This window comes from Lolium rigidum, chromosome 7 (assembly GCF_022539505.1).
Source record: "Lolium rigidum isolate FL_2022 chromosome 7, APGP_CSIRO_Lrig_0.1, whole genome shotgun sequence".
Lineage (NCBI taxonomy): Eukaryota > Viridiplantae > Streptophyta > Magnoliopsida > Poales > Poaceae > Lolium > Lolium rigidum.
In genome coordinates this window covers 280,585,078-280,602,216 of record NC_061514.1, presented here as the reverse complement: position 1 = coordinate 280,602,216, position 17,139 = coordinate 280,585,078, and the positions used below count along the sequence as shown (strand labels likewise).

The window sequence follows — 17,139 nt, the reverse complement described above, 5'->3', positions numbered from 1 at the left end:
AACACATGGAATTTGATGTTTTTTCGAATTTGGACACTATAAACTTGATGTATATATATAAAAAATAGCTTGTGTATATTACAATGTATATATTATTTCGCACACATATTAAAACAGTATAAACGGAATAGTGTGGTCATTAGCCGGTGCTTTTAGGGTCAAACGAGGGTGTACTTGTAGCTAGGATCTTTTGACCAGATAAACATTACGTAGCTTTGCCACTGAGACCAAACCTACATGGGCATAAGCCATGAAAACTACATCGTCTGAAGCTTTTTTCCTGTAACTCCATGATCGGCCCGGCCGGATACTGGCCAGAAATTGGCCCGAAACCACAGCGGCCATTCCCCTACCTCCGCCACTACCCCCAGCCACCACCGTTTCATATCTAGCTGCTCTCCCCAGCTCTATCTTCGAAGTTCGAACTAGGATTTCGGACGAAATCATGTAGGGCTGGATGAGCGGAAGAGGACATCCGTAATTGGAAGAGGACGGCCGGACGGGGAGAGGAAGAGAGAGACAAGGGTGGTGAACCTACTTAGGGCATCTCCAACGCGGCGACCCATCCCACGTCCGCGCGTCCGGATGGGTCGAATTGGACAAAACTACAGCCCAACGCGGCCACGCATCGCAAATGCGGATGGCCACGGTGTCCGGAACTACCCAAACCCGGCCCAAATCTGGGCCAGGTTTGCGTGGCCGCGGATGGCACGCGGCGTCCGGTCGCGTCCGCCTGCTCAGTGGGGGCGCACGTCATATTAAATGTGGACTGGGAGGGATCTGTCCCTGTCCAGTCCACTCCTCACTCCACTCGACAGTTCTCCACGCGTGAAACCGCCGCCATGGCCCCAAAGAGGGCTTTCGCTCCCGGCGCCAATGACGGCGAGGCTAACAGCAGCCGCCGTCCTCCGCGGGCGCTGAGGGCCGGGGGACATCGCGGCGGTCTCTACATCGGAGAGGCCGCCCGCGTCGACGCGGTATTGGTGCAACCCGCGCCGCTGCTGCCAAAGCCGGAGGAGGAAGACGACCCGAAGATGCGCGCCGTGATGGCGCTGTCCAAGGCGGACGAGGCCAACTGGCCGTCGCGGAGGTCATCCGCACCTCCATGATGGAGGAGCAGACCCGACAGGCGATCGAGGATGCCGAGGCCTGGGCGTTGCTCGACCAGGTCCGCCGGGAGGAGGAAGCGACGCGGCGACACGAGGAGGCTAGGCTCCGTCGCGAGGAGGAGACGCGCCAGGAGGCCAGACGCGTGGCGGAGCAGGAGAGGCGCCAGGAGGCCAGGCGCCTCGCGTGGCAGGAGAGGCAACTCCGCCTCAGGGAGGAGGCGGAGCTCCGGGCTGCTGCGGCGGAGTAGCGGGCGGCTCCGAACCCCCACTCGGCCAGGGAAGAGGCCCTGTGGTCGCCGTGGCCGGAGTCCCCGACGCGGTCCACAACAGCGCCTCGCCGCTCGGGAACGTTGTCGGCGGCGACGAGGCCCACAGGGACTAGGCGGCGCACCGGCGGCCACCTCGTCCTCCTCAAACCCTAGTATAGTTTTTTTTTAAGTTTAAAGTCCATATAGAGGGTTTTCTTTTGGTAGTTTAAATTTGACCAAAATAGGGCATATGTTTAATGAAATATGGTTAGGTTTAATTGTTTTCGTTTTTTTTTTCGTTTTTTGTTGTTTTTACATATACGATGCGTCCGCGTGTTGGACGCAGCGTGCGACCCAAACTGACATGCGGACGCGGGCCGTTGTCCGCATGTCCACGCAGCCACCCAAACGAGCTAAAACGGATGGCCCAACACATGCATTTAGGTCGCCGCGTTGAAGATACCCTTACCGCCGCCGAAGAGTTATGGCAAACTAGCAGAGTAATGGGAGGGGTTCATTTTATTTAGTGAATGGGCTCGACATCAAATATACTACTCCCTCTATTTCAATTTATAGGGCTTGCCCGTATAGGTTATCATTTGGACATGAAATACATTTATCCATCTTCAATCTGTAGACTAATCATAATGCTATTTGCAATACATTATATAAGTGATTGTATATGTAGCTGTATGTAATCGTATACATATACAAATCTTCAGATGTTGATATTTTTTATGTTAAAAATATAAGATGTTGATGTCAGATATGTACACCAAAGAATAACTAATATTTTATTTAGTTACTATTTGAGGTCCAAAAGATATGTACATCTATGATAATTTTTGCATTCAAATAAAAAATTCTTGTCAGAGATGAATACTACATTTGGATCGTTAAAGTGGACGTACTATTTGGATAGTTAATGCTGGCGGCGCGGCTAGGGCTGGCTCCCGGTGTTGCATGGGGAGTAGGGTTGTAAACGGATCGGATCGGATTTTGCTCATACCATATCCTCTACCATATTTTTTTTTCTCGGATTCGGATCAGAGTGGATATTGATCTTTGTTAGATTCGAATGCGGATATATCAGTGTGCGGCTTCGAATCGGAAACGGAACGGACTCGAACTGGAAACAGAAATAATCGGATATATGCTCTCATCCGTAGATAGTTATAGTTCTTGCAAATCTTGAGAGAGATTTAAACTTTTAGATTTGTAAAGTTAAGAAAAAAGAGATATAATACGCTAAAATTCAACAATTGTTAGAAAATTTAGATATAAATATGCTCGCCAAATGAATTTGGTAACTTAATAACTACTAACCTTTCAAGATTGGCCTTTACTTTTGACTAAAAAAATCAGATTATCCGGTTTTAGACCTTCGGATTATCCTAATAAAATTTCAGATAATCCATATCCGCATGCTATTTGCTATACCGTATCCTGTATCATATCTGGAGCACGAAATCGGGTATCCTTATCCACCGGATCCTTTAAAACTAGATATGGATATTCTAAAACGGATTCCGCGCCGGTTTCGGTGCGGAAATTATCCTATCCATATGCGAGGAGCACCTCATGTTATGTCTCTTTCTTGCTCTTTGAATGCACCACGTCTCCTGAACTCATATGCATATTTCAAACATTGGTTACAAAATTCTCCTAACAAACAGTAAAGATAAAAACAAAATAAGTGAACAAGAAAAGAAAAACAGAAATCACCTCTTCTGTTTCCCTGGTGAAGGTCGTCGTGGGTTTCTTGCTGGGCCACGGGCTGCTACCATCACGCCCTCGTCGTGGATCGACAGCCCGTGTGAACCCTCGAATCACAATCCCCAATTTTTCGCTTCAACCTGCTTAACCCTAGTCACAGACCCGACGGCGGCCGGCGGCCGGCGGGTGAGGGGCCTCTGCTGAGGACGCGAGGATTCGCGCGCGCGAAGCGCGAAGTGCAGCGAGAAGACGAAGCTATCAACGGAGTGAAGGGGGGCTTGGGGTCGTGGTGGCTTGCAGTTCGAGTCGGCGTCGGTAAGCTCTGGACCCCCCGCCCTTCTCCCCTCCTTTTTCTCCTCAAAAATGTTTCGGCAAAATTTGTCATATATCGTCCATCTGTTCATGCCAGCTTGTTCCTTTGTTTGTTTTGCCTCGCAAGTAACAACTTGTTATCCCACAGTTCGAGTATACTGCTTAGACATTTCTGTATTACTACTGTTAGTCACTGAATTAACGTAGTACAAAAGATGATTATTTTATACTGTTTGCAGCCAGCACCCGCGGTCAATGGTGTAGTTTTACCGGTTGATCCGGATTTGCATGCCTTTGTAACCCCAAATTATTATTTTTGTTTATTTGTCTAAAGTTTGGTGTAAACTATTTCTAAGCTGTTTGGTCGATGCACTAACGCACACTTTTAATTCCTGCGGGGTGCCATTTCGGTGCTTGACTAGAATTTTGCGGTGAGGTACTTTGTTTTATTTATGCATGTTTAGACATAAAATTTCACCATTATTTGTCAATAGAAATGTCATGCCTGACTCTGCATTTGCTGTGCACCCACGACTTATTTCTTCGTTTACCAATTCTTGGAAGACAGAACCTAAATTTTTCCAAATCGCAAAAATAAAAAGAACCTAAATATGTCAAACTTGCTTCTTGATTTTTTTTGCCCACAAGTTACTTTAATCAGCCCCATAATTTTTTTAATATGTCTTCGCAGAAAAACCCAGTACTAGGAAGATTAGTCAACTGGAAAATCAGGAATTGCTAATTTAAAGGCTGCATTGCTGTATTGGGTTTACTATGGTTTCTGAGGAAGTCAATTCGAAGAAGCAAAGAAACGAGGAGTGCTTCATAAACTGTCTCCCAAGAGACCTCATCGAGCGGGTATTCTTGAGGCTTCCAGTAAGCACTTTATTGATGTGTGTTGGTGTCTGCAAACCCTGGCAAAACTTGATCCGGGATCCTCAGTTTGTCACATTACACCTCAAGCATGCGTCCCATTTTGCCCTCCTATTCTTCGGAAAAGAGTCTATTGCAGGCGAACGCCACCCTAGTGACGCTATCCTGATTGATGAAGCATGGTCACAGTCGACATATGCAGTACCAGTGGTTAGGCCTGATGATATTCTTTTTGGTTCATGCAATGGGCTTCTTGGCTTATACACAAAGACATCGTCAATCAAGATAGCTAACCTTGCAACTGGTGAATGCTTGCATCTGGAGAAACCTGTAAAGAATCTCAAGGGTGACCACTTCTCGTCATATAGCTTTGGATTTCACCCATTGACAAAAGAATACAAGATTACACACTTTCTTCGTGATTGTGTTGAGGATCACCCCGAGAATAATGACAGATTCAAGTTCATTCAAGTTTATAAACTTGGCGATGAGACATGGAAAGATATCAGAACTCCAGAAGACTTAAGCTTGAACTGTGTGAGAAACTCTGGTTCAATCAATGTGGCTGGAACAATGTATTGGCTAACTGAAGATATGGCAGCTAACTGGCATCATGCTGTTATGTCTTTTGATCTCGGTAAAGAAAGTTTTGCACGGATACAACTACCAGCATCAGTACCTGAAGATTGTGCTTCTGGTGGTCCTCGTCGGTATTGGATCAGAGAAATTAATGGGAAGATAAGTATAGCAACTGCTCAAACTCATCCTTCTCAGCCGACAAGGCTTGTTGGTGAGCTGCAGATCTGGACACTTGACAATAAAGCGGAGCAAAGGTGGAGCCAGAATTATAATATTCTGGCAACAGATTACATTCCGGGACCAAGTTTGGCTCATGGTGAAAAGTTGTTGACGCAATGTCGTGACGGTAACCTATATTCGTATGAGTTGCTTGCGGAGAACGTCACGAGTAAAGTGCTTAAGATGGCGAAGCTGTTAGATTTCAGCCCCCGCAAACCTGACAACATGCAATCCTACATTTGTGTGAAGTCACTTGTACGTCTAGATGTATACAAGAAAGCTGGTATTGTGTGTAGGCCAAACCAACGGGAAGGCTTGGAATCGAAGAAGTGGGAGGCGTGGCAGCAGATGCTCTCTAAGATGGAAGAATTGTGGAGCTGCATTCATCAAAAGGAGAATCGTAGTATTGTATGCTGGCTAAATTTAAATTTACCTTAATGAAAATTAGTTTATGGGAAAAATTAACAAATGAGTTGACATTTGATAGGCATCTTCACAACAACTCCGCATACGGCTCAATGCTCTACTACCACATTTATCAGATGATTCGATTCGACAACAAATAGGCATGGAAATTGGTCAAAAGTTTCCAGTCTTTCCAGATCAAGTAATTCCTTATCTATATGAAACTAGCATATCTTTTCTTTTCATATTTTAGTTTGAATAGTCAATAACCATTTGAAGAGCGAAGGCATAATGATGCTTAAGTGCACTTCTATTAGTGCTGTAACACGTCTTGAATGAAACTCCAGAAGGCAAGATCCCTGCGGCGGCTTAATTTTGTAGAGCAGAAGCGGGATAGAGAAGCTTTAGATGCTCGTATCAACAAGTATCTGGAGATTATCAAGGTATAGTACTATAGTGTGTTTACATTTCCTAACAAGTAGCAATATCAAATATGCGGATATTTCCAAGGTATAGTACTCCTTCCGATCCATATTGAAGTTGTACTGAATCAACAACACTTAATATGAATCAAAGGGAGTACTATAGTGTGCTTACATTTACTAGCCATATCATCCATGACTGTCCTAAATGTCAAACTAATAAAGTTAAGCTATCTACAGGGTACGACTGAGGCACTCGACAACATCAGTAGTATGATCAATAGTGCTATACAGGTTCAGGTAAAGGTTTACATTTGATTTGATTTATTATTGTTTTCCCTTTCCGCTACAGTTTGCTAGTTTTTTTACCACTTGTTCTAGTCTGTTCTGCAATGAATATGCAAATTAATTTCTCTTGAAATAAACCAAAGTAATTATGCCTTCTATTCATATCAATGAATGACTTGTACTATAGTACACTTATTTTTTATCAAATATTTTAATTTGTGCCCATGTGTGTACTTATCTTCTTTATGCTAACTGTGCAAGTTGTCTAGTTACAGAACTTATCGCGCTGTTACATTGGTAGTTAACTTATTTTACATCAGATGAAAAATAAACTATTCATCAAGGTTTATATGTAGATGCCTTAAATATTCTGAACCAGGCATTGCTGCATAAACTTTATGCTGTGATTACCAGGCATTCCTGCATAATTTTATGGTGATACTGGCCTCTAAATGATACCAACTGTTAAAAAAGTAGTGCAGATAATCATGAACAAATATAAATTTAATTTCACAGCAGTGATATACTTAATCAAAATACTACTCCCTCTGTTCCATAATTCTTGTCGCAGATTCGGACAATGTGTCTAGATACGTCCGAATCTGCCACAAGAATCATGGAACGGAGGGAGTATGTCATAAATTTACTCCATGAGGATAAAAAACACAAAATCTGCTGAAAATAATTCCAAGTTAAATAGAACAAGAAAGCTGTTCATACTAATTTTATTTTTTGTTTGTATTGTTGTATGTCTCTGTTTGTGATTCAAAATTTGCATGGCAGTCCATACAATCATACACTATCTGGGTGATTTCTTTCTAGAATTAAAAGTGATCATTTGATATCACAGTATCATTGAGAGTCCAGTATCACTAGATATGTTTTCCTGTGATTCTTATCTTTAACTTATTGGACTTGAATATTATGAAGTAACAACTTCATGCTAGGAAGTTTTATTGTTTCGTCTTGAAATAGCATGTTCTTGTCTGCATTTATTATACATTGCTGGCATGCTTTGTTAATGATGAGTATGAATGTTTTAAGAGAGCATGGAATTACACGTTAATTTAGTTGTTGTCAAGTAGTTTGTCAGAGGGACGGGAAGTTGTTAAATTTTTTTTGACAACTTTACCGTAGGGCAATCCCCTACGGTGTGAAATTTTTATGTAAATATATCCAACCGGGCGCGGTCACAAAGTTTAAAAGAATACAATCAGGGGGGGGGGTAGAAATGTGCTAGTGACATTGAAAAGACTAAAAAGATAGGGCCAGAATCCAGTCAAGGAGGGCTTGAACTTGATCTTCCTTCACTTTGTACCTATGAACCATCAAATCATTTTGAAAGTTTATTTTCCAGCGAGCAAGTGAAGCGGGAATCCCTCTGAAAATAACATCATTACGTAGCTTCCAAATATTCCACGCAGCGCATGCCAAAATTTCCATAAAACATGGACCGGTGAACTGTGTATGTGCAGCAAGAATTCTGTCAGACAAGGACATAGACATGTTCCAGTGAATACCCACTGAGTTCCAACAATTAATTGCAAAGTCACATTCAAAGAAGAGGTGATTTCTAGATTCAAGCATCGTCTCCGAGCATAAAACACAATCTGACCCAGAATCAAGGTGCCATTGCTTACGTAGCATTAGATCTCTTGTATTTAGTCGATCCATCACGAGGAGCCAAGAAAAAACCTTCAGCTTAGGAAGAGCCTTGGAATTCCATATAGCGTTCAGAGTACCATCTGTTGGGAGTTGTTCAAAGAGGAAGTTATAATACCTAGAGGAAGTGTACTTGCTTCCCCACACAAAAATTCTTTTATCAACTGATCCCATTTCCAACCTTTTCTCAGCTAACAGATTAATAACTTGCTGATATTCTTGGAATGCTTCCACCGAAAGAGGCAAAGAGAAACCGGACCGGAGATCAGTAGCCGCAAACTGAGCCACCGTGGCGTCTGAGTCCAAGGCATAAGAGAAAAGCCTCGGAAATTTGTTGCAAAGAGTCACATCATCATGCCAAAAATCTTTCCAAAACAGAACTGAGGAACCATCTCCAACTTGACATTTAGAAATACTTCTGTACTCTTCCACCAGGCTGAAAATATCTTTACACCAAAAAGATCCTCTCCTAGATTGAGCATGAGGAGCCCCTTCATTATAAAGAGACCAAACCAGTTTCACCCAGGGTGTGTTATCTTTTTCATAGAACTTATGATACACGAGTTGTTAAATATCATACATGTTATGCGCACAGAAATCATCATAAGCACTGTTCAAGAACAGAGAACATTGGGAGTTGGAAACATGGATGTGTATCCGTTCCCACATTTCCATTTTCTCTTCTATTTTCAGTTTGGGACATTGAATTTCATTTTTTGCCACATGGTAGATCTTTGTTGTGCACCTTCTCTTTGAGAAATAAACAGAAAAGAGGATTCAGGTCTTCCTTATGTCTAACAGGAATTATATATTTCCCATGACATGTACCAGTGTCTTGATCTGATCTCTACTCATGTTTCAGGTGGGTGCATCAATTTCAAATGTTGTCATTTGCTCTCAGAATCACAGTGAGGGCGAGGATGCAGTTGACATTTGAGAGCTTATCATGACATTCTTCTTAGCTCGCTGGGATAGCTGTTCTGCTCTTGCTACTTTAGGTCTTTTACCTGCTATGTGATGTTTATGTTTGTTCTTATCTGGAATTTATCATGCTTATTATGCCTGTTTAGTCCATGTGATCTGATTTTGTAACATGTTTATTTGAGACCTTGAAGATCCATGAACTCTTTGCACTGAATATCTTGTAAAGTTTTGCAGAATATCTCGAAGTGAAAAGCCTTGTATATGCATTCTCCCCGGCTGAAAGCAAATACTAGGATCAAGCAGGTTCAGGACCCTGAAGTCTGAACTGAGACTGTGTAGCAAGGGCGTAAAAATGGGTGAATAAGTGACATAATTTGCCATTACAAACTTGCAAACACTGGCAAATGATGATATCCTGCTAGGGTATTAACCTCTTGGGTCTCCTCTGGTCCGGCGCCTCAACTCGAGACTTGGAGACCGGAACGCCATGCAAGTTGGAATCCTACTTGGATCGCTGCTCTGTGTATCTCTAGCTTTCCTGCAGTACTATAAGTAGATCCCATATATCCGTTATCAAATTGCATGATCGTCTAGCTTTCCCGCAGTACTATAAGCTGCCCCTACTCCTGCTCCTGTCTGCTCATGATCCTCGCGGCCGTGGTGGCTGTGATCTTCATGGCATATGCATGTCGTCCGCACCGTCCACTTCACCTTGGAGGACACTTCCCTCGCACGGCTCGCCCTTGTTGAGCCCAATGGCTCGCCAAGATTGGCCCAACGCCGCTCGACGCAGAGCTGGTGTCAAGATAATGCAGGGTGAGGGGAGCTCGCTCGAGATCCGGCCGGGGGATATGGAGATGTATGGCAGGGGCGGGCGAGAGCTTGCAGATGGGGAGCGATGATGTGGCGGAGTTCGTGAAGGAGAGAGAGGCGGAGGGTGTGTTCTGGCTGGACCTGAAGCTTACCGGGGAGGTCAGGTACCTGCCGCATGCACAGGCTGGAGGCGACCTGCCCGCTAGCTGCCTCTGTCGTTGCCGGCGGTCTTCACGAAGAAGGTCAAGTGTATTTGGCCATGCATCCATAGCTGATAGCTCCGTTGAGTAGGTATAGAAGAATTGCGACACAATGCACGCCTCTGTTACTGATTGACACAGGTACACATCCTATGACTAGGAGTTGTTTGTTATATACTCCAATACACAACCAGTACAACATATATTTAACACCCTCGCAGTTGGAACTACAATAGGAGCGATGTTCATGCTAGATCAGAATTCTTCAAAGACAGTGGTTGGCAGCCCTTAATTTAGTGAAAATATCAGCAAACAAAGAACTAGTGGGGACATGAAGAACCCTAGTTTCGCCAAGAACCAGTTGGAGGTCATGTACATGGCAGAGACATTATCAGAATAAACCACAGTTGCACGAGGAGGTGTGTGATGGAGCTCCTGAAGAAGTTGGCATAGCCAACATGAGTCGGCGATGCAATTTGCAACCGCACGATATTCGGCCTCCATACTAGGCCAAGACACTGTGTGTTGGCGACAATAAGACCATGAAACCAAACTGTTGCCGAGAAACACACCGAAGCCAAAAGTAGACTTACAGTGTCCTGCCCAATCAACATCAGAGTATGCAATCAGATCCAAAGAGGAAGACTTGTGAATGTGCAACCCATAATGAGAAGTGCCATGTATGTACCGTAATATCCTCTTAATCAGCTAATAGTGTATATCTCAGGGAGCATGCATAAACACACGTACTTATTGGACCACATAAGAGATGTCCGACCTTGTGAGAGTGAGATAATGGAGTGCGCCCCGCAATGCTCCTGTAGAGACTCAGATCAGAAAAAAGGTGAACCGGGCATATCTAGGATTGCAATTTAGCAAGCCCTCTCCAAAATTTCCAAAGCATGTTGCTGCGACAAGAACAAGCCCTCATGTGTGTGATGGACATTAATCCTAAGAAAGTGATGTATGTCACCAAGTTCACTCATGGAAAATTCACTCTTACGAAGAAGACATTGCTGATTAGTACTTATTTTAAGCCGGTTCCATCTCTACTAAAAATACAAATTCAACCGAGGAGACAGAGATCATAGAGCAACCTACCATGCATGATTCTAATCCAGTTCATATGCAGACTTTTCATCCCACGTATAAGCCACACTAGTATAACCCATATCTTGGAGAGAACGGTCCTCAACTGCCTCACGGAAAGCTCGCATATGCCATTCGGGTGTAGGATGCATGCTAAAATGCTTGTCAGCTTGAGACTTTTTTTTTTTGCGAGAATTGTCAGCTTGAGACTAGAGAGCTTATCGGGACATTCTTCTTAGCTTGCCCAGGCAGTTGTTCTACTTTTTGGCCCAGACAATAATTTCTGCAGTACCATCTCTTTGCTTCCTTACGAAATTATGATATTTATATGGCACCTGTTGTTTGTCCGTGTGATCTGTCGAACATACTTTACCTGTAAGACGGTGATTTCTGCAGTACTACCATCTATGTAATGTCATTTTTTTTCTTTGGAATTTATTATGATACTCATGGCACCAATCGTGTAGTCTGTGTGATCTGATTATCATATTTATCAGTTTTGAGTCCTTGAAGAATTTGCGTGATGGCCAAATCAGGCTGACATTGGTTCTGAAGATTTGAATCAACTCTTGCCACGATGAATATCTGTTGAAGTATATGGATTATAATCTTTCTCCACGGTTGAAATCAAACACATTTCATTCTGCATGGCCAGGGGCACATGTAGAGTCAAGCGGGTCCAGAGCCTCTGAAGTTTGAACTGACTGATGTAAAGTTTGAAGTGACTGGTGTAGGCGCGCACAAATGCGTGAGCGGATGGCGATTACAGTTTGTAGGATTCGCTAGCAAACAAAAACAGAAATCATTTTTAAAATTTTTATGTTATAAAAATGAAATGAACAATCAAAAAACAGAAACCATCGTGAATCGCACGAATCCAGCCCGACTCATGTAGGCTTATGTTACTCCGGTGAAGGCCGTCATGGGCTTCTTGCTGGGCTACACGCTCTCTGTCTCTGGAATCCAAATCCCAATCCTCATTTCCCCTCTTCTACCTGAAAAAAAAAAACCCTGCTTAACCCTAGACATAGCGGCGACGGCTGCCGGCGGCGAAGCTACCAAGGGAGGGAAGGGGAGCCGGGGTCTTGGTCGAGGCGGCGACCGTTGGTAAGCTTTTCGGCAGAAATTACTGTTTACAGCCAGCACTCCACTCGCTCATAGTTGTCTAAAGTTCATTAATTGTCTGATTGATGCGCTAACACACACGTTTAATTCCTCCTCGGAATTTAAGTGCGTGGCTACAGTTCTTTTGCCGGCGAGGTGCTTTTTATTTCTGCATGCCTATATGTGTATCCAACTTTACATGGATCTCTGTATGAACTTGTTCACGATTATTTGTCAGTAGACATGTCATACCCCGACTATGTGTTGGCTGTTCGCCTGTATCCTATTACTTTGTTTACGACAACGTGAGTGTACATCAAAGGGCTGGTTACACATTTATATGATACTGTTACACTTCAAACTTGCAAAAGAGACAGAATTACTGTTTACAACCGGCACTCTTCGCCAAGATGTCATTTTGCAAGTTGATCCGGATTTGCATGCCCTTGTAACCCCAGTTCAGTCACTTGTTTAGTTGTATAAAGTATTTCTAATTTGTTTGATTGTTGCACTGGCACACATTAAGTGTTGCCCGATGCCATTCTGGTGTGATGATTATTTTGGCGGTGAGGTACTTTGTTTTTTTTACGCATGTTTATATGTGTATTCGACTTACAGGAATGTGTATACAAAATAACAAAATTGCTCATGATTTATTTCTCGCTGTGTGCCCAGGATTGATTCCTTCATTTACCAATTCGTGGAACATAAAACCTAAATATGTCAAACTTTCTTCTTGTTTTAGCCCACAAGTTATTTTAATTGTAATTCTTTATGGCGTATGCCCCATCATTCTTTTAAATGCGTCTTTGCAGGAGAATTCTGTACCAAGGCTTCCTCGCAGGCTGTAATCGGCTTACTATGGTTTCTGAGGAGGTCAATTCAAAGAAGCAAAGAAATGAGGAATGCTTCATTAACCGTCTCCCAAGAGACCTCATTGAGCGGGTATTCTTGAGGCTTCCAGTGAGCACTTTATTGATGTGCGTTGGTGTCTGCAAACCCTGGCAAAACTTGATCTGGGATCCACAGTTTGTCACATTACACCTCAAGCATGCGTCCCGTTTTGCCCTCCTATTCTTCAGAAAAGAGTCTGTTGCAGGCGAACGCCACCCTAGTGACGCAGTCCTGATTGATGAAGCCTGGTCACAGTCGACATATGCAGTGCCAGTGGTTGGGCCTGATGATATCCTTTTTGGTTCATGCAATGGGCTTCTTGGCTTATACACAAAGACATCGTCAATCAAGATAGCTAACCTTGCAACTGGTGAATGCTTGCGTCTCGAGAAACCTGTAAAGAATCTCAAGGGTGACCACTTCTCGTTTTATAGCTTTGGATTTCACCCACTGACAAAAGAATACAAGATTACACACTTTCTTGGTGATTGTGTTGAGGTTTGCCCCCAGAACAAAGACAGATTCAATTTCATTCAAGTTTATAAACTTGGTGATGAGACATGGAAAGATATCAGAACTCCAGAAGGCTTAAGCTTGAACTGTGTGAGAAACTCTGGTACAATCAATGTTGATGGAACAATGTATTGGCTAACTGAAGATATGGCAGCTAACTCGCAGCATGCTGTTATGTCTTTTGATCTTGGTAAAGAAAGTTTTGCACGGATACAACTGCCAGCATCAGTACCTGAAGATTGTGCTTCTGGTGGTCCTCGTCGGTATTGGATCAGAGAAATTGATGGGAAGGTAAGTATAGCAACTGCTCAAACTTATCCTTCTCAGCCCAGAAGACTTGTTGGTGAGCTGCAGATCTGGGCACTTGACAATAAAGAGGAGCAAAGGTGGAGCCAGAAATACAATATGCAAGCAATAGATTACATCCCGGGACCAAATTTGGCTCATGGGGAAAAGTTGTTGATGCAATGCTGTGACGGTAACCTATATTCGTATGAATTGCTTGCGGAGAACGTCATGAGTAAAGTGCTTAAGATGGCGAAGCTGTTAGATTTCAGCCCCCACAAACCTGACAACATGCAATCCTACATTTGTGTGAAGTCACTTGTACGTTTAGATGTATACAAGAAAGCTGGCATTGTGTGTAGGCCAAATCAACGGGATGGCTGGGAATTGGAGAAGTGGAAGGCGTGGCAGCAGCTGATCTCTAAGATGGAAGAATTGTGGAGCCGTGTTCATCAAAAGGAGCATGAGAGTATTGTATGCTGGCTAAATTTGAACTTACCTTAATGAAAATTAGTTTATGGGAAAAATTAACAAATGAGTTAACATTTGATAGGCATCTTTACAACAACTCCGCATACAGCTCAATGGTCTACTACCACATGTATCAGATGATTCGATTCGACAACAAATAGGCATGAAAATTGGTCAAAAGTTTCCAGTCTTTCCAGATCAAGTAATTCCTTATCTATATGAAACTAGCATACCTTTTCATTTCATATTTTAATTTGAATAGTCAATAACCATTTGAAGAGTGAAGGCATAATGATGCTTAAGTGCACTTTAATTAGTGTTGTAACACATGTCTTGAACGAAACTCCAGCAGCCAAGATCCCTCCGGCGGCTTAATTTGGTAGAGCAAAAGCGGGATATAGAAGCTTTACATGCTCGTATCAACAAGCATGTGGAGATTGTCAAGGTAGTACTATAGTGTGTTTACATTTACTAACAAGTAGCAATATCAATTATGCGGATATTTCCAAGGTATAGTACTCCTTCCGATCCATATTGAAGTTGTACTAAATCAGTGACACTTAATATGAATCAGAGGGAGTACTATAGCATGCTTACATTTACTAGACATATCATCCACGACTGTCCTAAATGCTAAATTAATAAAGTTAAGCTATGTACAGGGTGTGACTCAGGCACTCGGCAGCATCAGTAGTATGATCCATAGTGTTATACAGGATCAGGTAAAGATTTACATTTCATTTAATTCATTATTGTTTTCCCTTTCTGCTACAGTTTGCTAGTTCTTGTTACCACTTGTTCTAGTCTGTTCTACAATATGAATATGCAAATTAATTTCTCTTGAAATAAACTAAAGTAATTATGCCATCTATTCGTACCAATAAATGACTTCCACTGTAGAACAATTATTTTTTATCACAAATATTTTAATTTGTTCCAATGTGTATTTATGTTCTTTATGCTAACTGTGCAAGTTGTCTAGCTACCGAGTTTATCGCGCTGTTACATCAGTAGTTAACATATTTTACATCAAATGAAAAATAAACTATTCACCGAGGTTTAAATATTCTGAACCGGGCATTGCTGCATACACTTTATGCTGTGAATCCCTGAACATATCTGGTGATACCGGCCTCTACATGATAACAATTGTTAAAATTTAGTGCAAATAATCATGAACACATCTAGATTTAATTTCACAACATTGATATACTGAATCAAAATACTATGTCATAAATTCAGAATCAAAATCCATTGTACTCCATGAGAATAAAAAAACACAGAAAATCTGCTGCAAAGTAATTCCAAACTAAAAAGAACAAGAAGGTGCTCTGTTCATAAGATTTTTATTTTTTGTTTGTATTGATGTATGTCTCGGTTTTGATTCAAATTTTGCATGGCAGTCCATACAATCATAACTATCTGGGTGATTTATTTCTAAAATTAGAAGTGATCATTTGTATCACGGTATCATTGAGAGTCCAGTATCACTACATATGTTTTCCTGTGTTTCTTATCTTTAACTTATTGCACTTGAATATTATGAACTAACAACTTCCTGCTAGGCAGTTTTATTATTTCATCTTGACATATCACTCATATTATGAACTAACAACTTCCTGCTAGGCCCAGTTTTATTATTGTACTCCATGTTCTTGTCTGCATTTCTTATACATTGCTGGCATGCATTGTTAATGATGAGTATGACTGTGTTAAGAGAGCATGGAATTACACATTTATTTAGTTGTTGTCAAGTAGTTTGTCAGAGAGGGACGTTGTCAAGTAGTTTGTCAGAGAGGGACGGGAAGTTGTTCAATATCATACATGTTTAAGAGCAGAGAAATCAACATAATCATAGTTCAAGAACAGAGAACAATGGGAGTAGGAAACATGGATGTATTAGTAAAGGTCGCCGTTTCCACCACATTTCCATTTTCTCTTCTATTTTCAGTTTGGAACACTGAATTTGAAATTTAGCGACATGGTTGATCTTTGCTGTGCACCTTCTCTTTGAGAAATAAACAAAAACGAGGATTCAGATCTTCCTTTTATGTCTAACAGGAATTCAATATTTTCCCTGACATGTACCAGTCTCTTGATCTGATCTCTACTCATGTTTCAGGTGGGTGCATCAAGTTCAAATGCTGTCATTTCCTCTCAGACTCAGAGCGAGGGCGAGGATGCAGTTGAGACTTGAGAGCTTATGATGACATTCTTCTTAGCTTGCTCGGCCAGCTTTTCGGCTCTTGCTACTTTTAGCTCTTTTACCTGCAAAACATTGGTTTCTGCGATGCCATCTTTGTACGTGATGTTATGTTTGTTCTTTATCTAGAATTTATCATGCTTATTATGCACCTGTTTAGCTCATGTGATCTGATTTAGTAACATATATGTTTATTTGAGACCTTGAAGAAACATGAACTCTTTGGACTGAATATCTCCTGAAGTTATACATAATATCTCGAAGCGCAAAACCTAGTATATGTATTCTCCTCGGCTGAAAGCGAATACTATTTTCTTAGACTAGCCACAATGGGAGTATCATAGCTAGTATTATGCATATCATGTAGGTAAAATTTTATGTGGCACATCAATTAATGAGGAAAGAGGTGAGACTAGTATCATATGTAGATACAATATCATAGCACGTAAAACTGAAATTTTAGTGGCAAACACATCATGTATACATATTTGCATTGAGATTGTACAAAACATTAAATATGATAAAAATATGATACTAATTCATGATACTATATATTTTAGGTGTTGTATCATAAAGGCATAACCAGAGGACATATAGGATCAAGCAGGCTTAGGACGCCTGAAGTCTGAACTGAGACTGATGTAGCCTGCAGGAGCGTAAAAACGGGTGAAGAAGGGACATGCTTTGCCATTACAAATTTGCAAACGCTGGCAAATGATGATTTCCGGTTAGGCCATTAACCTTGTTCGGGTCGCACACGGTGTCCCGAATACAGACTTGGAGACGGGAACGCTATGCCAGATTGGAGTC

General features: G+C 42.0%; 2 protein-coding genes across 3 annotated transcripts; both read left to right on the top strand.

Annotated features, from left to right (window-relative positions):
• The first annotated feature begins 3,265 nt into the window (after positions 1 to 3,265).
• Positions 3,266 to 8,971, top strand: LOC124678330 (putative F-box/kelch-repeat protein At3g17280). Its single transcript, XM_047214231.1, has 6 exons — positions 3,266 to 3,388; positions 4,077 to 5,464; positions 5,544 to 5,663; positions 5,809 to 5,904; positions 6,124 to 6,183; positions 8,696 to 8,971. Exons 2-6 carry the CDS (start codon positions 4,160 to 4,162, stop codon positions 8,768 to 8,770), a joined length of 1,656 nt encoding a protein of 551 aa, XP_047070187.1. The 5' UTR covers positions 3,266 to 3,388; positions 4,077 to 4,159; the 3' UTR covers positions 8,771 to 8,971.
• Positions 8,972 to 11,913: 2,942 nt separating this feature from the next.
• LOC124675359 (putative F-box/kelch-repeat protein At3g17280) lies at positions 11,914 to 16,476 on the top strand. 2 transcript variants are annotated; one of them, XM_047211432.1, is made up of 6 exons: positions 11,914 to 11,966; positions 12,779 to 14,129; positions 14,209 to 14,328; positions 14,479 to 14,571; positions 14,789 to 14,848; positions 16,249 to 16,476. In XM_047211432.1, the coding sequence occupies exons 2-6, from the start codon at positions 12,825 to 12,827 to the stop codon at positions 16,321 to 16,323; spliced, it is 1,653 nt and encodes a 550-aa protein (XP_047067388.1). In that variant the 5' UTR covers positions 11,914 to 11,966; positions 12,779 to 12,824; the 3' UTR covers positions 16,324 to 16,476. The 2 variants fall into 2 exon arrangements, with proteins under 2 accessions (XP_047067388.1, XP_047067387.1); XM_047211431.1 differs by having other exon boundaries at positions 14,476 to 14,571.
• The last annotated feature ends 663 nt before the right edge of the window (positions 16,477 to 17,139 follow it).

Coding starts and splice junctions, on each gene's coding strand:
- LOC124678330 (XM_047214231.1), top strand. CDS start 4,160: ATGGTTTCTGAGGAAGTCAATTCGAAGAAGCAAAGAAACGAGGAGTGC. Junction 5,664..5,808: donor TTCCAGTCTTTCCAGATCAA/GTAATTCCTTAT, acceptor ATGAAACTCCAG/AAGGCAAGATCCCTGCGGCG. Junction 6,184..8,695: donor ATAGTGCTATACAGGTTCAG/GTAAAGGTTTAC, acceptor CTCATGTTTCAG/GTGGGTGCATCAATTTCAAA.
- LOC124675359 (XM_047211431.1), top strand. CDS start 12,825: ATGGTTTCTGAGGAGGTCAATTCAAAGAAGCAAAGAAATGAGGAATGC. Junction 14,130..14,208: donor AAAAGGAGCATGAGAGTATT/GTATGCTGGCTA, acceptor AACATTTGATAG/GCATCTTTACAACAACTCCG. Junction 14,572..14,788: donor AGCATGTGGAGATTGTCAAG/GTAGTACTATAG, acceptor AGCTATGTACAG/GGTGTGACTCAGGCACTCGG.